Here is a 27200-nt window from a genome sequence, read left to right on the forward strand (position 1 = left end):
ATAATACTTTGGGGACAAAGCAAATGCTAAGAGATGTAAGGGGGTGGTTATCTTGTTCCAACGATCAACAATAATTTGTTGAACAAGTTTGAAAATGTTTCCGTTGGGTCATGTTCCTTGGCCTCTATTATTGTTTATGTTTTTCCACTATGGAGTCAATGCCATCATAAATTTCACCCAAACATGGGTGATTAGTATCAACATACCTAATCATGCCCATAATGAGCTTGGTGAACCTCAAAACATATTCCACAAGATCCCACCATTCATCATCAAGGATCCATGCTCTTACTTTTTGGGCTCTTTCTGTGTCTGACTGCCTCCATATACTCCACAAGGTGTTGATAGCCATAGCACTCAAGGCATCTCGCACCTTCACAAGTTGTCTTAAGATGATTGTGTGAGATGCAAATTGTGTTTTGGCAACCTAACATGGCATAAAAAATACATGTCATATATCAACTATAAAAAATGAAATATAAAAAATTAAAAAAACAAAATATATTACCTTCAACAACTCCAACTTGGAGGTCCTGAATATGGCTTGTGACATGTGATGATTAGTCACAAACATTTGAATCACCTCGGCCTCCATGTAAACTCGTTTGACATAGTCAATTTGCGTGTCAATCTTTTGGAATATTAAATTGAGTGAGTGGATTGCACATGGTGTCCAAAAAATGTGATTATATGTAGCCTCCACCATAGACACAACCATCCTACAATTTTTAGCATTGTCCATTATGACCTGGACAACATTTTTAGGCCCCAGTATCTCAACGGATTCTATGAGGATATTGGCAATGAAACTTGCATCTTTTACTTGCCCCTCAAAATCCAGTACCTTCAAAACCATCAGCCCTTTAGGGGACACTGCTATAACATTGATCAATGGCCTAGTTTTGCAATCGTTCCATCCATCAAAAATGATGGACACACCTATTTCCAAGAATGTATCTTTGATCACTCTCAATGATGTCTCTACTAAATCTTTCTCCTTGGCCAATAAGGTGGTGGCTCACACCTTTTCATATCTGGGACTAACATAATTAGGAGGTGTATTGCAAAGGGTATTCACCATTTGTGGTGACATTGGCATGAAGGGATGTGGGCTAGCCGGTTGTGTCAAACCAATAGGAGTTTTCCATGATCTTTTCTGGGCAAGAGGATGACCAATCTTTGATTTGTTGCTCTTCATGTCATCTTCCTCTTGTTCTTTAATATAATCCATAATTAGCTCTAGTGGCAGCCCTTTGCCATTTGCCCCCGACAAGCTTTTATTCTGTGTCCAAGGATGGCACATAAGTGACCTTTCACTTGATAATATGAGCTTGTATACTCTATGTTGCAATGATTACACCGCCAAAGAAACCTCCCATCACTATACATTTGCTTAATAATTGTTGTATGATGCTAAAGTGGCAAAGCTGCATCAATTTTAAAAGGGCTCTCTTCCATTCGGCCCCAGGTAACTGAACTAGAACTTCCACTTCCAGCCATTATGTATGAATGATGAACCTAAAATGGAAAACATTATCGGAAAAAATTTGGCATTATAACCCCTTATTGTACATAAGAAGTTTAGAAAAAAATTCAAAACTACTTTAAAAAAAAAACTTGGAATTTTTTTGAAAAAATTATTAAAAACTTGAAGAAAATGAAGATTTACTCACCTTTTATGGCTAAATCTTCCTTCTCCAATGATTCTTAAGCCTTTGGTGTGTGTCTTACTCCTCCATAGTCTTCACCTTTGCAGAAAAATGTAGCAACCTTCAAATCCAACTTGATGAAAAAATGGTGAGAATGCAAATTTTGTGTGAAGAAATGAGGTGAAATGACCAAAATAAGCAAAAGTAGTGGAAAATTAGGGTTGGGGAGGCTTTTTTGAAGTTTTAAAATGTTTTTTTCTTTTTTATTGTGGGGCCCATCTTTGGACGCCCACGGTGCTTGCTTTGCTTAGGGTTCTGCTTGGGCACTCGAGCTGAACCTAGGGTTGAACCCAGTTCCAGACCGAACCCAAACTTATTTTTAGGCCTATATGCATGATTCTGGTAACTTAGCCATGTGGTGGAGGAGATGCATCATGGGCTGGCTTTTGCAGATTTTGGTAAGGGGATGGATGAGATATGGGATAAAACCTATGACGTGATTCAGCTCCATGAGAAATGTGATTGCGTACTGTAAGCAACTCTTGAATTGCTTGCTACATCTCCCTTACACTCTCCACCATTGGTTCAATGCCTTACACTTTCAGCAAATAGTTGTTTTGCCATTGCTTGCTCCTGATCTTCTGCATTGTGTGATCGGGTGAATTCGTGTTAGCGAGATTGGTGCTCTAGTATCATTGTTGTGAGCCTGAACCTGAAAATTTTAACTACAACCAATACACAAATATGGTCCATAATATAGAACTGAAATATAAATATGCAAATGTTTTCTCCTTATGTGGGTACTTGTTAAAACATCAGAAATGAAATCTGTTCTAGTATTACCAATATTTAGAACAGACCACGCTCTTCAGTGAGCTGCCTTCTCTAGAGAAGTGACCAACTCCTCCCTTACAGTTCCAGGGGAAAACATCTTCATTCCAGAAAACCCTTTAGAAATTATTATACAGCTTTTTATAATGGGGAAGTGTAGGGGATAAAAGAGGAAGCCCACTGACAGTAATCTTCCCTGTCCAAGCAATCACTCTCAACCTATGGCCGACTGTTCAACATCCTCATTCTATTTAGTTAGCACTGTGAAACATATCTGAAGATTCTGAATTATACTTCTAATTAGGTGCTAACTGTCATTTATTTAAGGATCTCCTAACTATGTGCTAATTGTTCCTTTATTGTAGGAATCCAATCTTTTTAGTTCAGTATGTGCACAGATCCTAATGTAGCTTATAATTCATTGCAAACTCTCCTTGATTATAGGGAAATGAAGCTTATTTTCTGTTGAATGACTGCTCGTTCATTACATATTCTTACTTTTATGCTGGTTGAATTGATGTCAATATAATTTATATTATACAGTCTGCTTCATTTTAATGTCATTTATATATTCCACTAGTTTATAATTCATGTTCATTTGTTTCATCTATATGATTAAAAGTACTAACATTTATTATTTGTTTCTGCTCAGTTGCCCAATAGAATACTTGGTTTCATGGATGCTAATAAATATTTTCATCTGTTCATTCCTTTTATCATTTAGAGTTGTGAGGAAGACCGATGTTATTTTGTTCTATGTGTCAACTTCAATTTTGCAAAGAATCAATTTTTTAGAAGCTAAATATTATATCCTATATCCATACACTGTGACAGCTGTGATTAGCCACACATTCATCTTCTAGCTTTGTAAACCCACCAAAAACATGGCCCATTTATGCTGTTGATGTTTGAAATCTCCATCGATAGATAGGTATCAATTACGATTTTGAAGTCATCTCCTTAAAATCATGCTTTCAAGACATTATGACATTACTTGCAACCTATGATCCACCAAGTTTCTGGGACAGGGGGTGGGGGCATGTTTCTGGGACAGATTTGTTTGAGGCTATTTGAGGAGATGGCAAGGGACAACAAAGGGTATGGCTATATCAAAAACATGGGAAATTTTGAAATATCCTTATGATGACATTGATAAGACATTCATCATATACATTATAGAATCCTTAATATACAACATTAGAGTTGAATTAGGAGTTCACATGAGAGTTGAACAAGTCAATAAATGTCAAAACTCAAAATTTAATTGCTTCTGTGATTTATTGTCAATTTGCATATGATATAAAATTAAAAGATGAAACAATGCCCAAAAGCTACGAGTTTGAATTACAAAATGACAAAGTCACACACAAACATAGTGATAGAAAATATGAGGCTGCCCCTAATTGACATCTACCAACACTACATCAAAATCAGAGTTTGATTTTAAGCCACTACCACTACGAGGGACTACCACATTCAATGGAACTCCAACGTATTCCTCTTGTGTTTCTTCCTTATCAATTTGGGCGGCGTCTTTTGGGTCAACATCCCACCATAAAGGTTGAGTCTGTCAATTCTCTAAAGTTTGACAATCGTGAAGTTGTAAAGCACTATGCACGATAACCAACTTCTTTGTTCATCTAGAGGGAAGCCTATTTCTCTTGCTTGGATGAAGTTGTATGTGGACCGATTCCCGTTTGCAACTAAGGAATTGACAACTTGTGAAAGAAGGCAAATAACGAGCATCCTCAATTGTGTTGTATTCTTGCAGTGCCATGTTCACCATCCAAGAAGATCAGTTTGGGCTAATGTAACTCTATCTATCTTGCCTCTAGTTCATTAAATGTTAGACCATGAAAACTAGTAAAAGCATGCCATTTTATTAAGTACAGTAGACTTCTCACTTGAATACTTCTTTCAAAGGAGCTTCATTAACCCTTCTTTAATCTCTTTGTCATCACAAGGAGGCAAGTTCTTAAGCTTTGGTGGATGCTATTTGGGATTTAGAGCAAAGGCTACCATATGAAGTGGTGTGTTCATAATGTTTCATCATTGCATCATAATGGGTTTTATATGTTGCTCATTTTATTCCTAATTAGGATACTTGTTAGAAATTGCTTGCTTCATTTGGACTAGGAGAGTCCATATTAGGATACCTAATGACATTTACGACAAGTGGGATGAAGGAGCAAACATATCTACAAACAAAAATTTTCAAGAAAGACAAGGTAGATAATTGGAATTAGAAATTTAATAATAAAGTTAACAAATTAATTTATTAATAAAATAAACAATTTATTAAATATCAACAATTTCTTATTTAACAATGGACCACCAATCATCATCAAGGATCTTTTGTTTGATATTGTTTCTTTCAACAATGTTTACAATAGGCCATTTAGTCCACGTAGAATTAACCACCATCAATTATAGAGCCTCCTACATCTTAGGTGTCCTCTCTAACAAAATGGAATAATTGACATACCTAGTCTCCATAGGTTTGAGGAATTATTTCTTTGAAAAGGTTTTGAAGAGAGCAAATGAGGTGTGATGGTTGCATATGAACATCTGAATAGCTTTACCTCTTGCCGCCACTTGTTGCACCCAATCTATATTTTCTGTCTTTCAATGAATTGTTCAATTCATAAACACATAGGGTCCAAAAGATGTACTTGAAAGAACCCTTCATCATCATGCAAGCTAATTTGCACACGTGCCAAATCAGTGACCACTTGTACTAGATGGTTGATTGGGTCAACTATATGAGAGATGGTTACATTATAATGATCGATCTGTTTAAGAATTATCAATGATCAGCAAAATCATTAAGGAAAACAAGATTCTGATTTGTTAAGTAACCGATCAAAGTATAACCAAAAGGTGCGATTTAGGATAAATTAAGAATACGTGTCTATTCAAACATCGTTTCCCATCATATATTAAGACCATCGAATTCACCCGAGACGGGGAGAATTAGGCCAGGAGAAGGTCGGGCTATATGACAATTGATTTAGGTTAAGATCATATTCATGATAAGAAGATCATAAATTGGTCTTCAATGGGAAGATTTCTGAGTATAGGAAAGTCAATATTTATTAAAGGAGGAGACAGTGAAGAGTTTTATGAAGACATATAGGGAGCGTTAGACTTTGGAAAGAGGCTATTATAGTTATTACAATAAAGCAAGATAAGTTCTATATTTCACATTATTCTTAAGATTTTGAGTTAAATATTATAATAAAATATATTCAGTTTTGATAAGATTATACTTATTAATATACTACAGTATAATTTAAAATTAAAATTATTGTTCAGGACTAAAAATAAGGAAAATATCAAACAGGGACATTACAGTGGTATCGGAGCTTTGATCCTGCCATCCTGCAGGGTAAACATGAATTAATGAATCCATGTCTTAAAATTACACAACTATGAAGTGTATAAGTAATCCATGATGAAAATATTGAGCAAACTACTATGATAGTAATATAAGGAAGTACAAGGAGGGAGAACAGTGATGAGGTCCTCCTCTAGGTAGCCCACCTCATGGTAGTTTACAAGTGGTCCCATGAGGCCAAGGGGGTGTAAGACGGAGTCACCGCTCTTGGACTTCGAGGGGAAGGACATTCAGGACACCCTATTGTATCTTTCCAATTTCTATCATAATTGATTATTAACAAGGAGATTAAGATGGAAGTGATGAAGAGGAACTTTGATAGGATACCTCACTATGTTGATTTTAAAATCTCAGATTAACAGTAAGAACAAAAATCAGAATTGTATCTTTGATAATGTTAATTTCCAGCTTATATTAACCTGTAGGTTAAATGATTAATAATGAACATTTAAACAAACATAGTAGAAGTTGAATGCATGAAACAACATAGACACATAACACAAGTTACCCTGGGAAACCTCCCTCTTGGAGGAAAATCCCAGCATGAAGTGATCCTCAGATCTGATTATAAATTAGATGTAACATTCTGAGTACAACACTTATCTCTTAGGGCTGATGAAGATGATCAAATAACAATCTGTTTTATGCTCCTATGATGACTAGGTCTGCACACAAGATAGTCTTAGATTTGCACTTTTGTCCGCACCAGATCTGCACTTTTGGTGCACTTTACTGCCCTTCATCCTTGCATCTGCACTGCACTCTCTGTGCATTGATTTGCATTGCACCAGCCCGCATCAAGGTGTGCATCAAGTGCACATCCATCTGCACTTCTTCACACCTGGGCTGCTCCAAGTGCATACACAGTTCGCACCTTTGGAAGATGAGATTTGTGCTCCAAGTGCACACACAATTCACACCTTAGAACGATAATTTCGCACCTTTTCTGGATAACTTTGCACCTACTAGCTGAGATAATTCACACATATGACTGAAGAAGTTCGCATAGAGCAGAGAGGTATTTCACCTTGATGAATATTGTAAATGACTTGCAATTGTTGCTTGTATATATATGCAAGATGTGAGACCCATCTTTTGGGTCGGCTCAATAACTTTTGGCGCCAAACAATATTTTAGTTTACACGCCACATATGGGTCCTATCTTTGGCGCCTAAGTTACATGCTAAATGATATGACTTTGGGTCCATACGTTTGACTAGGTGTGGCCTTTAGTTTTGGACATAATACAATAAGGATAGGGTCCAACCCTATAAAGATTCACATAATATTGGAATAGGGCCCAACCCTATTTATAATGAATTCTAATGTTGCCTTTGGCAATTAGAATTCACCTTTTATTTTGCTTCCTAGTTACAAAAAAATCAACACTCCCTCTTAACTAGGGAGAAAAATAATCTTACAACCAAGTTACGTGGTTAGTGCCCAACCCTAAGTAATACATTCAATGTTCAATTTGTAATCCGAACTTAGCTATCAACTTCAATACTCCTTAGAGAGGATCACAATAAGTAGCTTGTAATAACATCACATAATAATAGCCCATAGTATCCATCTTGCATTCCCTGTAGAGGATGAATCCAAACTTTAACATGCACGCCTGCAAGTCTTGAATTCATATATAAGTATATTCATGCACATCGTGGACTCTTTCCATGATATCCATCATTCATTGCCTGCTAAGGATGAAGGAGAACTTTCAATTTTAATCCTCTCTCAGAGAAGATTGCAACACCATCTTTATTTCCATTTTGCAGATAAGTATCCTCCTTAATCTTCTCCCAGAGAAGAATGCAATATCTTTACCTCAATCTTCTCCCAGAGAAGAATGTAACATCATGATCTTCCATCTTGCACACAAGCATAGAATGGATCCATAATAAACATAATCTTCCATCTTGCACACAAGCAAAGAATGGAATAAACATAATCTCCATCTTGCACACAAGCAAAGAATAAAATAAACATAATCCTCCATCTTGCACACAAGCAAGAAATGGAATAGACATAATCAAAATATTGTAGTCTTTCATCTTGCACACATGCATACAATGGAACTACATAATATAATCTTCCAGCTCGCACACGAGGATAGACTCGATCCACCTTACATTGCCCGCAGAGGGTGGAGAGGATCTTTTCTACCATCTTACATTGCCCGCAGAGGATGGTTAACAATTACTCTTCTCCCTGAGAAGATTACAATACCATCTTACATTGCCCGCAGAGGATGGTTAACAATTACTCTTCTCCCTGAGAAGATTACAATACCACCTTACATTGCCCGCAGAGGGTGGTTTGATACAACACAATGTATCACTGAGGTTGAGACTCCCTCTCAACCAAGGCGGTGTTCTCCACAACTCCAAGTCTATCTCAAGCTTCAAGAGACTTGGTGAGAACATTTGTAACACAAGATTGTCTTGCCATAAAACACTGAATTGTTAGATATTTATATACAATTTTGATAATAAATCAAAACAACTTTAACAAGAATCTTGAGAAGCCACACTGCTTCTCTTGAGGCAACACTTGCAATAGTGAATTAGCTTCAACAATACTCAATGCAACTGAGGACTGTTCACTGTAGGCCCAATGGATCATAGAGTATCCAAGTTGAAGGAAATGCTTGAACTGTCTTCCTTATTTGTAGCATTTCTTGTTCAATTAGAACCTGAGATAATCTTCTAAGGTGATTACAGCTTCAACTCACAATCATCTGTGCTTTGAAAAGTATTTCGAGGTATGCTGAGCAACAATCATGCTTAGCCTTGTTCATGAAGCACTCTCCAATCAACTGCCTGTCTTCAGATGAATCTGCAAAATCAGATTTAGCTACAAACATCCTCAACTTCTTCAAGTTAGTTTCCATATAAGTTTACAATCTATCATTCTAAGTCTCAAGATATCAAGAGTATAATTGACTTAGAATAATTTTGTTGGATCCTTGACATAATTCCAACTTATATCCAATGTTTAGACTGTTGACATCAGTTAGAGTACACTCATCCATGTATGAAATCAGAATTATCATTTCAAATACTTTAGAGAAAAATGTTAGAACTTTACAAAACCCTAGGCTTGTCAAATGATTGCCAATTCTTTCATACCAAGTAATCATTATAGGACTCCCTCTTAATCCTTAACATTTGACAATCAAATATAAGAATCAATAAAGAAAGCATTCATCCTATAAATTTGAAGATTCTAAATTTTCATTTCCCTTATTTTCACTTTCTGTGAAAGGTCCCTATGACTTACCTTTAGTCATCTTTTCAGTAAGGAGATGAGCTGAAGGTTTGTATAGGATTTCATACCTATTTCAAGCTCCCTCTAAAACTTGAATCAAATATTAACTTGAAGAGAACAATCAAAATTAAAATCAAATATAATTAATCATAAAAGAAAGCTTATCTCTTTCATTGGCTGGTAATCCTCCAACATCCTTAAGCTATTCAAGCCCAAGACTCTCTGAAGGCTGAGAGGCCAACCTTACCCTTCACCTTTGACCCTGAGAGTTAAATGAGAGGCTGATGTACAAACTAGTCAACATCTGAATAGCCATGCCTGAAAGGAACCTTATACTGATCAGAAGAACAAATGTCAGTTTTAGGCAAGCGATGTACATGACCAAGTTATTTGAACAACTGAAATTGATAAACCTTAGTGACTCAATCACAATATATAGTTGACCACATACATATGATTGATAAATATCAAATGGAACGGAATCTTCATACTTAGCTGAACAAGATCCTAATTATTCAGCTTTGATGGAAGTAGAATAAACTAACAAGTGAAATGCTTACCTCAACCTGTAGTAACCTCAATGCTAATCACAGGAGGAAGCCACTGTCTTATTGAATCATTCATCTTTCACTCTTCCTACATATGCTATTTACTGCAGCACATACTAACCTCTACCATGTAGGACAGAGCATCAAAGCATCATCATAACCAATTAACAATGATATGTTGTTCTTATAAGTGTATAAACGCATTGATATATCACTGTCTAGAGAAGCCCTATGAAGACATAGATCCAATCATCCAACAATAAGAGACATACCTTGCCAGGGTGATGGAATGATCACAGCCAATTGGAAGAGGTCCTTTTTGTGCCATCAAGTAACACAAAACAACAACAATGGGACAAGGGAAGATTGGCATTTCATGCCTAACAACACCACCTAGGTCCAATAATAGAGTGTTGCATGTCTAGTAGCAAAATAAATCTAGCATTCAATAAAAAAACTTCAATTATCATTAATATTGGATCAGATCACATCAAGGGTTAAGAATCATGAAATATATATCAATCTAGGGTTTAGACCAAAATACTTGACACAAAGAAATTTAAATAATTACAAAACCTAGAAAATATGCAAACCCTCGATAATACTCTTGATGTGATAGAAAATAAGTTAGAACATCCTTAGCTTTTAGATAAGACCCCAACTAGGGTTATAATAGCAAGGTACACCGATGCAAATGCTCAAGAGAAGTGAACCCTTCTTGAGAGCAGGGGAATGAAGACACTTATTTGATTGAATCCTTCATACCTTTGATGTGGACCCGTCAATGCCCTTATTCTTCAATCTGATTCCCAAACATTTAGTAAGTCATTCCCCTCAAAGGGTACAAACTTTCCAGGAGGCAAAATTGAGTGCCCCATCAAGTCTATCCTCTATCTTCAACCCTGTCATTATCTTAATCTGAAAAACGAACAACAACCAAAAGTAAAAGCTTACTGAAATCTGAATGTTAGTATAACCTTAGCTCTGATACCATGTTGATTTTAAAATCTCAGATTAACAGTAAGAACAAAAATCAGAATTGTATCTTTGATAATGTTAATTTCCAGCTTATATTAACCTGTAGGTTAAATGATTAATAGTGAACATTTAAACAAACATAGTAGAAGTTGAATGCATGAAACAACATAGAGACATAACACAAGTTACCCTGGGAAACCTCCCTCTTGGAGGAAAAACCCAGCATGAAGTGATCCTCAGATCTGATTATAAATTAGATGTAACATTCTGAGTACAACACTTATCTCATAGGGCTGATGAAGATGATCAAACAACAATCTGTTTTATGCTCCTATGATGGCTAGGTCCGCACACAAGATAGTCTTAGATTTGCACTTTTATCCGCACCAGATCTGCACTTTAGTCGCACCTTAAGTCTGCACCAAGTTGCGCACCAAGTGCGCACCGATCTGCCCTTCATCCTTGCATCCGCACTTGCTTGCACTGCACTCTTTGTGCACTGATTTGCATTGCACCAGCCCGCACCAAGGTGTGCATCAAGTTCACATCCATCTGCACTTCTTCACACTTGGGCTGCTCCAAGTGCATACACAGTTCGCACCTTTGGAAGATGAGATTTGTGCTCCGAGTGCACACACAGTTCACACCCTTAGAAGGATAATCTCGCACCTTTTTTGGATAACTTTGCACCTACTAGCTGAGATAATTCGCACATATAACTGAAGAAGTTCGCATAGAGCAGAGAGGTATTTCACCTTGATGAATAGTGTAAATGACTTGCAATTGCTGCTTGTATATATATGCAAGATGTGAGATCCATCTTTTGGGTCAGCTCAATAACTTTTGGCGCCAAACAATATTTTAGTCTACATGCCACATATGGGTCCTCCTATCTTTGGCGCCTAAGTTACATGCTAAATGATATGACTTTGGGTCCATACGTTTGACTAGGTGTGGCCTTTAGTTTTGGACATAATACAATAAGGATAGGGTCCAACCCTATAAAGATTCACATAATATTGGAATAGGGCCCAACCCTATTTATAATGAATTCTAATGTTGCCTTTGGCAATTAGAATTCACCTTTTATTTTGCTTCCTAGTTACAAAAAAATCAACAACTAGGTGGCCACCTCATGGTATGACCGGTGGTCCCATGAGGCCAAGGGGGCTCTGGCTTTCACTCCACCCTTGGGCCTAGGGTAGAGGGTCTCTTGGACACCTCATCATTCCTCTTACTCCCATTTTCTTATGATTGAGCTCCTATAGGGAGTTGAACCAGAACCCTAGTTAAGTTAATTTATGCTTAATTAGCTTACTTAAGAGATTTACATTATTAGTTTCAATGGTTTCCTAGCATATTGCAGGATTTCAAACAAGGTTTGACAACAGGTGTATTTGTTTGTATACTCCGTGCTTGCCTATATTCATACATATTTTTTAAGTTAGTGTGTATACTCCGTGCTTGCCTATATTGATACATATTTTTTAAGTTAGTGTGTATACTCCGTGTATTCATGTGTATACCTTGTGTTTTCATGTGTATGCTCTGTGTTTGATTCATATAAGATGCATATATGTATATTTTTTAATGTATTGTTTAAATCTGATTGCAGATCCCATAATCAAGATTATATTGCTTGAGGACAAGCAAATTCAAGGAGGGGAGACTGTGATGTCCCCGTCTAAACATGATAGAATTTAATGATAAATAATAATACAAATTGAAATATAAAATATATAGATATAATCAAATAAAATGAACTAAATAAAATCTTAATAATAATAATGAACAAGATTTAATATAAATTATATATTTATTAAATATTAATATTAATTTCATAGTTATCAAATAATAATATAAATTTTACAATAATATTTCTGTTTTTAATCTTTGAATTGATATTTACATTTGGAGCCTTTGCCAAGTCCTTGTGGGTCCCACTCCTCCCTTCTCAATGGCTGGTGGCTGAAGATAATAAAAAGATCCAAGAAAACAGAATTTTTTTTTTTTATCAATTCACCAGTTTGAGTGCTGCTGCTAATTTTAAGTGTCCAGCATATCACTTGGTAATCTTTTTGGCAGACCAGATCTAACACATGTCAGAATGTTCTCCCTTGCAACAGTATAAACTCCTTCCAGACTCTTCTAAAAGTGAAATACGAACCACCCATTGAGGCACATCACCTTTTGTCTCCATTCACAGGCATATCATTTCCTGTGCTGCCAATATAATAATCTTCAGAAATATAGTGGGTAACGTGGCTCATGGCAATATTATTAAGGCATAGCATAGAGTTGACTAAAGCAGTGATAAGTATATGCTTGAAAGCAATTAACTTATGAAGTGATATGCAGCGATTATATCTTATGGAGATAATATTGTCAATCACTAGATGTCAGCGGTAATGTCTTGAGAGCAATGCCTAGTGGCTACTCCACTTGGCAGCATGATTTGGTAAGGATCTTTAACAGCAACATCATTAAAGAAAATTGATTATATTGATTGATATGTTCACACGCAATATCAAGAGTCAATGTCTATTAAAGAAGAATGTTAATAAAACAACCCGATTATGAGCAGCAATCAGATTAAGAAATGTATTTAATAAACTTACGTCTATTGAGAACAAAGATAAAACAAGTCAAATTTACTTATTATCAAGATGGTTGATTGGGTCAACTATATGAGAGATGGTTACATTATAATGATCGATCTGTTTAAGAATTATCAATGATCAGCAAAATCATTAAGGAAAACAAGATTCTGATTTGTTAAGTAACCAATCAAAGTATAACCAAAAGGTGCGATTTAGGATAAATGAAGAATACATGTCTATTCAAACATCGTTTCCCATCATATATTAAGATCATTGAATTCACCCAAGATGGGGGGGATTAGGCCGGGAGAAGATCGGGCTATATGACAATTGATTTAGGTTAAGATCATATTCATGATAAGAAGATCATAAATTGGTCTTCAATGGGAAGATTTCTGAGTATAGGAAAGTCAATATTTATTAAAGAAGGAGACAGTGAAGAGTTTTATAAAGACATATAGGGAGCGTTAGGCTTTGGAAAGAGGCTATTATAGTTATTACAATAAAGCAAGATAAGTTCTATATTTCACATTATTCTTAAGGTTTTGAGTTAAAGATTATAATAAAATATATTCAGTTTCGATAAGATTATACTTATTAATATATTATAGATATAATTTAAAATTAAAATTATTGTTTCAGGACTAAAAATAAGGAAAATATTATCGGCAATTCGTAAATGTGTAAAAAACTCGAAGAAATACTTAGCAGCAGATCAATACTAGCATCAGATGAAGAAGGCAACTTATTCTGGTGTGCAGCAAAGTCAGGGGAGTACAGTGTTAAGTTGGGCTGTGAAGTCCAAAGGCATAAAGCTTTCAATCCGAACTGGCCTAGTAAGTTGTGCTGGAACAGGTGGGTGTTACCCAAGGCAGGGGCATTCCTATGGATAGCACTGAACGGGAGGATACTCACTGGTGACAGGCTGAAAACCATAGGTATACAAGGGCCAAGCTAGTGCGTGTTATGCAACATTGGGGAAGAAACAATGGGTCATTTACTCTTCAATTGTAGGTTTGCTCGCAGGTGTTGGGACTGGTTCCTTGGAATGGTTAGTCTATATACAGCTAGAAGTATGACTCTAAAAGAATTCCTTGTTGCATGGCCACGATCCAGTCAGTCAAAATGGGGTGTCTTATGGTTGATTGGCTCAACAATGATTGTTTGGTCTATCTGGAAAGAGAGAAATAAGTGGATATTCAAAGAATCGGCCAAGCCAGTGGAATTAGTCACAGACAATCTTAAGGCAGGCATAGAAGAAGTCATTTGTGGTAAGTCACGAAATGTCAGAAAATTCAAATTCAATGATTGGGACATGGATATGGATAGGAATTGGTCCTTCAAAAATGCTTTATTTCATTATCCCAAGAGAAGAATCAATAGGAAGGAAGTTAGATGGGAGAAGCCTCATAACAATTGGGTAAAACTCAACTTTGATGGGGCCTGCTGAGGCAATCTGGGATAGGTTGGCTTTGGAGCAATCATTCGAAATGAGGATGGGAATATGGTGTTTGGTACGTATGGAAATATTGGCTGCACTACAAACAATGAAGCAGAAATAAGAGCCCTTGAGGCCGGGCTTTTACTCTGCAAAGAGAATGGTTTAACCAATGTACAGATTGAAGGTGATTCTCAGATAATTATAAACGGGGTGACTACTGGTAGATTAATTAATTGGAAACTAGCTAAATGGCTGCCTCGCATTTGGTCCTTACTTCAAGCAATTAAGCCATATGAAATATCACATATACACAGGGAGGGAAATCGAGTAGCAGACCTGTTAGCTAATCTAGGAGTCAATTCACATACTGCAGAAGTGTCAGTAGATCCCAAGGCATTGAGTTCAGAGATTACGGACTTGTGCAGAAAAGACTTATTGATAAGAAAAAGCGACGGAGTGGGATGATGGCCCTTGCACTAGGCTTGCGGAGGTAGGATAGATGGTAGAAGTCTTGTGCACCTCAAACAAGCTGATTCATCGAAAGATGTAGTGATGATAGTTCGAGTTACAGAGGATAGGCAGAAGTGACGAAATGGCAGATTCTAGCAGACTGCGGGATCTAGGTTGATTAGGCAGGAGGAATCTTCTAGAACTTTGTAGGCCTTTTATTGGTCTTCTGCAAAGTCGGAATGCATGAAGAGTAAGGAGCTCTGAGGGATTTCACATATCGCATAGTGCAAGAGCTGGATTGCGACCAATCCATGGCCTACTTTGGCAAGATTGGATGCATGAACTGTGAAGAGACACTGGATGCACAACTTTGCAGCTTGTTTGTCACAGAGGAATATGTTTATGATGCTATAAAAGGGCTTGTAGGGATCACACTTAACTTTGATCGCCACTGCTGTGATGCCACGGTTTATGAAGCCGTTCTTATGCCCTTGGTCGACATCATTGAGTGCAGGGAAAGAGCGGTGGAGATCCTGAGTGGCTTTGTCAAGCCAGTCAACAGTAACAACATCGCAGACTCCATCTTAAGTCTGCTGGAGAACGAATGGATTAGCATTCTCAAGACTTACTTCCAGCTGAGTTACTTTCTGCCATCAGACTCTGAAGAGGAAGAAGAGGAGAGTGAAAATGATGGGAGCAATAAATCAGATGACAGTGAAAAAAGCCGGGCAGAGCGTAGACGCATTGAAAGGGAAGAGTTAAAGGAGATGATGAGAACATTTGGGGAAAACACGTGGGAAGTGTTTAGGTGCGCTGTGCAGAATGGGAACATGGCCCCTTTTCGCAAAGTAACTAACTCAGAAACATGGTGGTTCGCGGCTGGAGCTACTGCCAATGTAATCAGCATCGGGGAATTTGCTGGGGTTATCATGCAGACCCTCAATGGGGATCACTAATATGCATAACCAAGTATGCCACTGTCAGTATCTGTTGTTCAATAGGGTGGGTAGGTAATAGTAATCACTGCAGATAGCAGTTTTTGTATATGGACCTGCTTGTAGGCAGTGAAGATGCCTGTAATATTTTCTTTTTAAGCAATACAAGGGCGCTATCCCCATACTGATAGCTCTTATTATTAAAAAAAAAAATAAGGAAAATATCAAACAGGGACATTACAACACTCTTAGGCTTTGCTTCTGTCTCTAGATGCAATCTGTGAACCTCCACCTTCTCATCCTTATTTATATCTGGACACATTTTTATGCCATGTCTTGTAAGGCCCAAGAGATGAGAATATACTCTTTGTACTGCCCTAAAAAATCTGTTTTGCAAATGTGATACAACCACACTGTCCCATCTCCCAAATTTTTCTTTCTATCTCTATCTAGAGCTGTCGTAAATTGAAGATCTTTTTTGGAATTAGCCCTTTGCATAAGGTTTAAAAATGGTGGAAGGGCACTCATATGGATTTTGTGGTTGTTCCCTTTCATCCACAAGACTCCCACACCTTGATGAACCCCCAACTAAGCTTGAAACTCTCACATATTGATCTTCCATCTCATGTTCACTACTCTCACTACTGCTGCTCATGTTGTTTTGTGAAACAATAATGCAAGTGCAAATTGAAAATAGAAAAAAAACATCATACGTTTCCCTAAAAATTTTGAAAAGAACAGAAGAAAATATGAAAGAACTTCTTACCTCTTCCACTTCTCTTGCTACCTCACTTTGCAATGCTCACTAATGCTGATTTATCCAGTTGCACCTTCAAACCCTCCACAAAATGATTTTTTTTTGCAGCAACTTGGCTGCAATTTTTTTTGGCATGTAAAAATGAGTTAGAATGAGATAGGGATGCTTTTTTTTTGTTGATTTAGGGCTAAGTGTGGCGTGGGGCCCCACAAAAAATAGGAATAAAGCAATCATTTTTTAATTTAGGACCTTTTTGAAAAAAAATCAAGTGCATAGTTGTGTGGATGCCAGCCATCCCCTTGCTGTTTGGCTAGGGCAAAAACAAATGGAGATGGCTAGGGACTGTCCTTGTGTCCTTGGAGTGACTGAAAAATCCCCAAGGGTGCGTTTCTGTGGAACATAGATTGCAACTAACAGCTCTTGATGAAGATAGAATTGTGTTCATTTTTTGATTTCTATTAGGCAACATATATATCCATTGTGTGATTAAATCAGTCATATTGTCATATCACTTGCACTGATATACATAACAAAGCCCTTTACATGGATCAAGTAGGGTCAATTTTGATCTCATTTCCCACTCTCCATTGCATTCTTATTGCAAATCAGAACATTTTTTAGGAGCAGTTCACAGATATTTGGAGCTTTAGTAAGACTAAAAAGTATCATCCAAATTTTCAAGGCTTCATCTTTCGTAATGAAGTTTATCTCTCCATATCTTCTTTTGCAATCCCCACTAAAGAACATTTTACTTGTCTTGGAAAATGTAATTACAGCATTAATGACTATAACACTTATTGCATTTTCTTGCGAATCAAGAGGTTACTAAATTAGTGTTTAGAAGAAATAGCACAAACCTTTTCGTTTTGTTGTTTTGAACCTCTGGGTATTCAATTGTTTGTACCTACAAACATTAAATAATTTCTCTACTATTTTTAGACATTGCAATGAATAGAAAATATCTTGCTTTTCTTACCATTAGAGGGAGCACCAAGTCAATGGGAGCACCAAGTCAATCTGTTGAGATTGTTTGAATTACTATAGAAACAATCCCATGGCAAAGTTTAATGCTATGGATTTTCTAATGTTGAGCTGATAATCTAAAATTAATTGGAATTGCAGGTATGGAGAATGGAGGCAATTTGGCAGTCTACTTGTTCTGAGAAGTACAAGATAATTGGATATGAATATGACACTTGATATTCTCTTGGTCATATTATCATATTATGGAGCATGCGTTTGGATCAAGATACTCTGATTCTGTTCAAATGCCAGTAAAGGAGGATGAAGGTTTTACTAGAAAGTTGACCAATGATGGGGGCCTCAGTAAATTTCTTGTAACCAGTCAACAAGAAAATCACATTCCGACTTCTCAGGTTGAATATTGCTATTCATCAGATGCTGGAGGTGTCATTAGTTGGCCAACAAATGACTTACCAGAAGCAATTTCATTGTTAAAGTCGCACACAGCTGACAATGTTAATGTTGCAGCCAATCTGCAGACATCTGTTGGTAAGAATTTACAGACAGCAGAAGCAAAAGCCAAGGTAAAGGAACTCTGTTATACAGATACATGTTTTCCTCACCCCTTCGTGTCTGAACCAGAATTCAGTGCTGGAATTACACCTTTGGCAAGCTTAAGTTCTGGGGATTTGCTTGAGGTATGCACTTCGGAGAAATATATAAAACCATCTATTAGTCATTTAAATAGGCAAAATGAGGGTTTAAATGCTAGGAAAAATAAGGAATCAAAAATATACTATGATGAACCATCTATTGATCGTGTTAACCAAAGTCATGTCAGATTTCGACAAAATAGTTTAGGACCCTGGAATCATCTATATCATCTGGCAGCTTCTGCAGGAAGCTTTAGAGTGCACAATGAGAACTCTATGGAAAAAGCAGGTCATAGTTCTCAACTATCATCCTTTCGAGGTTGTAATTTCAATCTCCAAGAGGATGTAGAAAATGAGCAGAATGATCTTGACCAATGTGCCAGAATGAGACAAGACAGCTCTGGAACACCAAATCAGCTGAAACTAAAAGTTGGGCTTCCACAAAACTCATCTAACAGCAAACATTTGCCACAGAACTCTCATGCAAATGCTCATGTTTCAAGTTGCAACAACAGCTACAGTGGGCCATCATTGGCAAGCAAATCAGTGACACAAATATCAGAAGGAATTCGAACAAAAATTCTATCTTCTTCTTGCTCTTATCAATTTTTGGTTAAAGACTCTCTAAATGACAATAGAAGTGCAGCAGCTAGACAGGTTACAGTTCATTCTGATATCTCAATGTCTGAGGCGAGAAACTGGAAGTCAGAAAGAGAATTGTATGGGCGTCATGGAGAAGGGAACTGTCAACTGTCTGGCACTTCAAGCGCACATACCTCAAAATTAAGTCTGCATGGTACCATGGAAATGAACAATGGAAGCACACAGAATGGCCTTATCTTGAGGCAATGGCTCAACCAGACATCACGGAAAGTCAATAGACTTGAGAATCTGCATTTTTTCAAACAAATAATAGAACTAGTAGTACATGCACACTCACAGGGAATGGTTTTACGGAATATCCGCCCTTCATGTTTTATGATTTCCTCATTAAACCGAATTATATATCTTGAGTCTCCATGTCAATCAAGATTTGAATTTTTCAAAAATCAAGAGTACAGTTCATATAGTCCTGTAATTCACTCACCAGAGCTCCATCAAAATAGAAAACGGTCTAGGCAGAGCTTGACAACAGATTTTGTTGATGGGCAGGGCCATGGTGGCACATTTCAGATACCAAACCAGAAGCTGAATAAATCTGGCACAGACAGTCAACAGAGTGGGCATCCTCATGTTGGAGCTGATACTAGTTTTCGAAATCAAGGATCAGGATCCTTTGTTAAATCTAACTCTTTTGATATGTTTATTGGTAATGCCTATGAATCTTTCTCTTTAGATCATACAACAGGAGGTATTGTGGATGGAAATTTGCTTTCAACAAATGTTCAGAGTCCCAGACACAAGCTCAGTGAAGGCCAGCAGCAGCTCATAGAACAAACTGGGAGGCAATACCAAAGTAGGTTAGGAGCATTTGACAGCAAAGACTTTTTGCTGCTGGAGAAGAACTGGTATACCACTACTGAAGAGCTTAATGGTGGAACACAGACATTTTCGTCTGATATCTATGCTTTAGGGGTTCTATTATTTGAGGTATGTGTAATTGGCAATTTTAACTTGAGCTTTTTCTTGCATTTTGTTATGTTTTTAAAATTGATTACTTATCATACATCTTACTCATGTATTGTGCTTTAGGGGACTAGTATAGTTGTTTTTGATATACTTCTATGATTCATGTTAGCTTTTAAAAATTTTTAAACCTATTTGGCAGTTAAATTTCTTTTTGTTTTGGCTACATTTCTGTTGTGTTTTATTTTAAGAAATTCTATTTTTTTTTTTCTTAATACTGATTCTTTTAATTTAATCAATTTTCTGTTTCATGATGTGATTTGCTTCACTGCATAGGGTACATTGAACATATGAGACACTATTGTATCTTTCTGTTAGATACCCTATGAGCAAAGTACATGTTTTCTGGATGGGGTATTTTTTTTCGTCCATTGAGCTACAAGAAACATTTGATAATATGGGCAGTGCCTTTCCTTTCAGTTTCACAGAAGCTTTTCCTACACGGTCTATGCAACTTTGCCCTCTTACTCTTTCCTGTATGTTCAGTTTGTATGCTTACAGTTTAACCTTTAAATGAAGTCTTATGCCCATTATATAGAAATCCGATAACTAATCTAACATGTTCATCTTATGTCAGTGATTCTAATTAATTTCTGTGTTTAGTATATTCAATTTTGTTCTCTTTCTTCTACCATTATCTTCAGCTTGTATGCTCAAACCTTAAATCAGGTCTAATACCTAATATATAAAGCTCTGACGAACATTTTAATATGTACTCCTATTTCAGAAGCTACTAAATTTTTGAACTTCTGTGTATGGATTATAGATTTTTACATTCTTTCATTATTTGGTTGCCCTCCTATATGTTGCCTTGACAATATATTGAAAAAGAGAGGACCAGGATAACCCTTTAAAATCTTTTATAAAAGCTTTGTCATTAGTGTAAACTGAATTTGTTATGTTTTGTTAGCATGTATGTGGCTGACTATTTTGTTAATTACTTTTTGGCTTGTGGGTAGTTGCTAGGAAATAGTTGTAACTTGTAAGTGATTACCAACAGTTGTGGTCTAACTGGCAACCGTTGAGCACTTTAAATACAATTTTTGTAGTCAAGGAAGGCAGTCTGATTTGTGCACAGTACTCTCTGTTCAACATGATTGCTCAAACACAAATTAAGCAATTACTGTTATTTGTTTCCTATCAATTGGTATTTGCTGTTATGTTATATTTATATAATGCAATTGATAATTTAATAATTTAGCAGTAAACAAGCACTGCTTCTGATGCCTGAAAGAGGAAGCACAAAGAAACATAGTATATACTATATATAGATCTTTGCTCTTGGACCTTCCTGAAGCTTGTTTGAAATGTAGAACTAGTGATATAGTGAGATATGACAAACTAAGAAAGCCATCGGTCAGATTTGACAAACTAAGAAAGCCATTGGCCCGGATGCCAACTGTATAAAAAATTATGCAAGCAAGGTTGATTAGCTGAATGCAACCATTTATCAGAAACTGCTGTTTTAACTGGGAAAAAATGATTAATCTCATGTTTATTAAACCAAAAAATGATTAAAACAGAGATTTGGGATGCTACACTCTTGGTTGTGCCTTACAGCAGTATAGTGTGCCCCAAAATGCAATGAGTAAAAGCAAAGAGTGACCATGGGATTTCACTGTGTCTCCTTTCCTCTTGTGCCTAGTTTTATAGTAGTTCATTACGGTTAGTTACACATTCTGTTTGATGCCTGTAATGCGAGTTGCAGTTTCTCATTGCTTTCTATTAACAATTCAACACCTATTTTGTCTGTACAAAGAGATTTTACTGGTTGGACTCTCATATGAGAATGTCTTTTATTCTATATGAGATACTGTGCAGAGCATGAGATTATTTATATAGGGGTCTGCCTATTAACTTTCTGGTTCTTGGAACATCTCAAGGGGCACTTTCCTCAGGACCTTGCCAAGATAGCAGAACTAAGAACCTATTTGTAGGAGTTAGTGATTTGCATTGACTGTTAAAACCTGAATTCCTTCTGTTAATAATAAATCTAGTCTATTGTAGAACCTCTTACACATGTTTTAAAGTAATGAATTGCTTATATTAACTTATTTTAATTGAGAAATTTGTGTGGACAAAGCAGATTGTGCCATTTCTTAAAATGGTAAAGATAGGGTTGAAAGTCTTACTAGCAAAGAAGTTGAAGAAAATTGACATTTTCATTTTAGTATGAAGAAGATTAAGTCAGTTGATTATGAATGCAATTAGTTAGAATGTTAGGGGCTTGAAGATCCTTATATAACTTCATTCTTCCCATGAAATGGAATTTCTCTTTTGTCTCTATGAGAGCATAACTAAGTTTTCATGAAATTATCTTTTGAGGATTGCTTTGTAAACATATCTGGTTTTGGCGTTTGGCAGCTGTTTTGTGCATTTACTTCATGGGAGGAACAATTGAGAACTATGACAGAGCTCCGCCATCGCATTCTTCCTCCTCGTTTTTTATCAGAATATCCAAGGGAAGCTGGCTTTTGTCTTTGGTTGCTACACCCTGATCCTGCTTCAAGACCGAAGGCTAAGTATGATATTTGTTTTGTTATTTTAGGAAGGAAAACTAACACTCATATGCATTCAAGAAACTTGTCTCTAGGAATAGTGATAAAATTTGAAAATGATAAAAAATCCTTCTGAGAATGATGTGCACTTCTGCTTTATCAACATATGATCGAAAACAAAAATTCATTTGCACCTATAAGTTAAAGGAAGAGAATATGTGGTGTGTGTGATGTGTACTTCTGTTTTAGCAGCATATGATGGAAAACAAAAATTTATAATTTTATATGCACCCATAAGCTTAAGGAAGAAAATATGTCTTTTGTATGGTGTGCACTTCTGTTTTCACATTGTATTGCAAACAGCACCATATTGCGTTGTTGCATGTTGAAAGTGGCAGCACATTGCATTCACTATTGTCAAGCACTCAAAGTTGGTTATGTAGCATTTATTAGTGCTTTCAACTTTCAAGGTGTGATGAGGGGCCAAGATGAGTGCTTGCAATAAAAAGTTGTGTTGTAACTATGGAGTGTGGTTAAGATTCATGCTGGCTTTGATCATAAGGAACAATTCTCTTTCACAAAGAAGAGTTTATTAACCAATTTTCTGTTTGAATTGTAAAAGATGCACAAATGGTAGTAGAAAAAGCAAATATATTAACTCTAGTTTCTTTTCAGTCCAAGAATTGAGTCTTCTTGAATGAACCCGTGTTAGAATATTTTTAGCTTTAGTCTTGCTATACTACAAGGTTTATACACAGCATTTAATGTTGGTGCCAATCAACATTTCATGAAGGCATGCTTACAATAATGGTGAGAAGTAGGTGAATTATTTTGCTTCATATTCTGCTTGTCAGCACTTGACGACTGACAAAGCTTTTCATGACATGTCTTGATATGGATGATCATTCCTCTTTAGTTATTAAACTATTGTAAGAATAGTATCCAGTACTCCATTTTACATGGACATCTTTGTTTGCTTTTGATTCTTAAATAGAATTGAGAAAAGTTCCAAATCAACATTGCACTTTTATGCAATTTCTCTTTGTTCTGCCCTTCATCTTCTTATGGCATATAATACTCTCATTGATGTGATTTGACATGGATGGTAGCTATCACTTCATCTTCTTTGTCACTCCTGTCATTCCCTTTTAAGTATCAAATGCATGTAATTATTGATTATCCAGTACTCAATATTTAACATAAAGAGCTTTGTTTTTTCCTAGTTATTGCTTAGAATTCAATGATAGCATTAGTCTTCTGTACTTTTAGTTTGATTAACCTACTTTGATAATTCAGGTACATTAAGAATGGTATTTTCTTTCTTTATTATGAATGGGCTTACATGGAGAAAATTTCTTAGGGAAGACTTATCATCATATGATAGAACATTTAGGAAGTTGTTTTCTTGAAGGCAATATACTAAAATAATTAGAATCCTAGACCTATAATTTCAGTAGGAGTGCATGTTAAAGAGTTCTTTTATCATCATTGTTAGATAAAAGTGAATATTTATTAATGTGGCATATTATACTCTTTGTTTAGCTATGAGTTTCCTGATATTTGCTTTGGGGAAAATTTATTTAACCATATACTTATAACATGTGATGTTGGTCATAAGGGAGGGAACTTGGTTGGAATTTAAAATTTAGGATAATTCTAGAGTTGTTAGTGTTAAAAGGAAACTTTAAACGAAAAGGGAAGAATAATCCTGCACGAGTTTTCTGTTTGGAAGTGATCCCAATGCTCTTTTCTGTTTGCTAATATCATTGTTGTGCTTGACAGAGAGATAATTCAGTCTGAATTCCTCAACGAGGCTCAGGATGCATTAACTGAGAGACAAGCTGCTGTCAGAGTTGATGAAGAAGATGCAGAGTCAGAATTGCTGTTGGATTTTCTATTGTCTTTGCAAAAGCAGAAGGAGGAAAAGGCCCGTAAACTAGCTCAAGCTGTTACCTGTCTTACATCAGATATAGAGGAGGTCAATAAAAGACGCTCCTTGGCATGTAGTGTTCCTGTTGCTAAAATACAGAGTGACTCAGCTATCTCTTGTAAGAATGACATAATTGGAGAGATGATAAACAAGTCACATAACTGTTTTTATGAAGATGAGGAAAAATTGAATTCTGATAACAAATTGATGTATCAACAGTCATTTAGAGGTGGAACAGAAGATGAGGGTCCATATTTAGAGGCAAATCCTAGTAGGTCACATGCAATGAATTCTAAAGGTGCAAAGTTGATAAAGAATTTGAAGCATTTAGAGCAAGTTTATTTTTCGGTGCGAGGTAAAATTGAGCCTGCTGAGTTAGACTCTACTAATTCTTGTTTGCATGGGCAAAGTATTCCAAATAAAAGCTCTAGTATCAATACTCTGAGTAGAGATGCTACCATACTAAAAGGTGGTGAATATGATTGTGTGGATCGTCTTGGATGTTTCTTTGATACTGTATGTAAGTATGCTCGTTATAGTCGATTTGAAGTGCGGGCAACTTTACGACATGGAGACCTGCTTAATACAGCAAATGTGGTGTGTTCTGTGGGCTTTGATCGTGATCAGGAGTTCTTTGCAACTGCTGGGGTGTCAAAGAAGATCAAAATCTTTGGCTGTGATGCAGTTTTGAATGAAAATGTAGATATCCATTATCCTGCTGTTGAGATGACAAGCAAATCGAAGCTTAGTAGTGTCTGCTGGAATAGTTACATAAAAAGCCATATCTCATCAACTGATTATGATGGTGTGGTGCAGGTTTGTGTTTCAGAACCCCCTTCAAATCCCATGCTGAGTCTACTAGGTGGGTTGGACCAATAATTTAAGTCTAAATGTTGCATTCTAATTTGCAGAAAATGTTTTGTACATCCTAGTATGTTCTGGCTAATATAGTCAGCGGATCTTAAGTAATATTTTTTGTGTTTGTCTGTAGCATTATAGCTGAGTGGTTGGTGTGGAAGTTCCAAAAATGTGTAGATTGATTTTTGTGACAAATAATGCTGTCACCAACCCATGCCATTAACCCAACTATGATCAAATTTATTATTAACTACATAGTTGAAAAACTCAGTCTTGGCAATAACTGGGCAGGCCCAAAATTTTTAAAAACTCAGGACTTGGCAAAAACTTGTGGAAAAACTCGGCAAATTTATTAACATTGAAAATAAATAATATCTTAAAATATTCTTCAAAAACACACATATACACTGAATTTGTAGAACATATTACTGATTTCCATCATATATAAATCAAAGTTTGAGTTTAATACTTATCATAGACCAAAAATCAAGTGCAACCTTTAAAGGATCCTAATTTTGATTTATGCATTCAAATTTTATGTTATTTTCAATTTTTTGTAATGGAAGCGGTCAATATTCACAATGCTTAAGACTTTCCACCAAATCCTTTAAATTCAAGTCATTGCTCACAATATACTTCAAAATAAAAATCAACTTATCACTTTCAAAATACTTCAATAATAAAAGAAGTCAAGTCATCACCCTTCAAAGATTAAAATTGGTACATTTGAATTACAATTTGGAAAAAAAGGAAATTTTTTAATTTTTTAAAAATAAATTATATTGAATTCTAATAAAATAATGAGTTATAAATAATATGGAGAATTAAATATTAATTAGAATAAAATAAGTATTAGCATATAAAATATCTTTATAAAAATGACAATGATAATATGCATAGACAAGTTGTTAGCATAAAACAAATATATCTCTATAAGGATGACAAAGACAATATGTGCACATCTGTCTGCAATTATTATGCAATCTTTGTCATGATATTAACAATATGCATATCTTTCTCATTTATAATAGACTAATTGATTTGAAATTGATTGATTTACATTTTATTTTACTCCATTTAGTAGACGAGCTCTTTGTTTATCTTTAACTTTATTTGTAATTAAAAAACAATGAGAGAAATGCCAAAGAGGTTTACATAAAATCAGATTTTAAATAAGAAGTAAATAATTTTTTTTATATATGATAATCATGTAGTTTTGAACAGCTAAAGAATGGAAAGCATAATTTTGTAGGAATGTACAAAACACCCTAACACAAGTTGTGTTCTGTTGCCTTGTCCTCCATCACTCCTTCATGTTGCATTAAAAATCATAAAAAACCCTTAAAAATGTTTGGACTCTTTAAATTAATACGTTGGGACAATTTTCTGGCGAGGTGGGGGCATAAAATCACATAAATTTGCGCATTTTTGCGGGAAAATGTGCCACGAGTATGCCAAAAACTCATTCCTGAGTATTTCTGTGAGTTACTCAGTACGCCATTTGCTTTGTGAATACTCGCAGAGTGCTTCATCTATGATTAGCTACATGAGATTGTTGTTAAAATTAAAAATACTTTACTTTTTCATGGAAGAAAGCTTTGTTGCCTGCTGATTTGGGTGTAGCAGCATTTAAGTACTTGGCAGTTATGTGCCATCAGAGCAGCTTTTGTCAAATGTAAATCTATAACTGGAATTTCCAACTATTTAATGTTTTGATCTAGTTCTATACTATACACAATTTTAAGATGACTTATAAATGTAAGCTTCTTAGTCTCAGTTCAACCTGCTCCATTTATTCTAAATTTGTATTGCCATTGAG

General features: G+C 35.9%; 1 protein-coding gene across 7 annotated transcripts in view; it reads left to right on the top strand.

The window, feature by feature from the left end:
• The window catches only part of LOC131060161 (protein SPA1-RELATED 2), a 120311-nt gene that overhangs the window by 44842 nt on the left and 48269 nt on the right, over window positions 1–27200 (top strand). For 5 of the 7 annotated variants that reach the window (XR_009110292.2, XM_057993289.2, XM_057993292.2 and 2 more), the window contains exons 2-4: window positions 17976–20059; window positions 22460–22617; window positions 24376–25339. Coding sequence is in view for 4 of the 7 variants with exons in the window: in XM_057993289.2 (XP_057849272.1) it covers window positions 18080–20059; window positions 22460–22617; window positions 24376–25339 (3102 nt within the window). In the remaining 3 variants the exon portion in view is untranslated. Of the gene's footprint in view, window positions 1–17975; window positions 20060–22459; window positions 22618–24375; window positions 25386–27200 lie in introns of all 7 variants that reach the window. The other 2 variants (XR_009110294.2, XR_009110293.2) reach the window with 1 other exon arrangement.

This window comes from Cryptomeria japonica, chromosome 7 (assembly GCF_030272615.1).
Source record: "Cryptomeria japonica chromosome 7, Sugi_1.0, whole genome shotgun sequence".
Taxonomy (NCBI): Eukaryota; Viridiplantae; Streptophyta; class Pinopsida; order Cupressales; family Cupressaceae; genus Cryptomeria; species Cryptomeria japonica.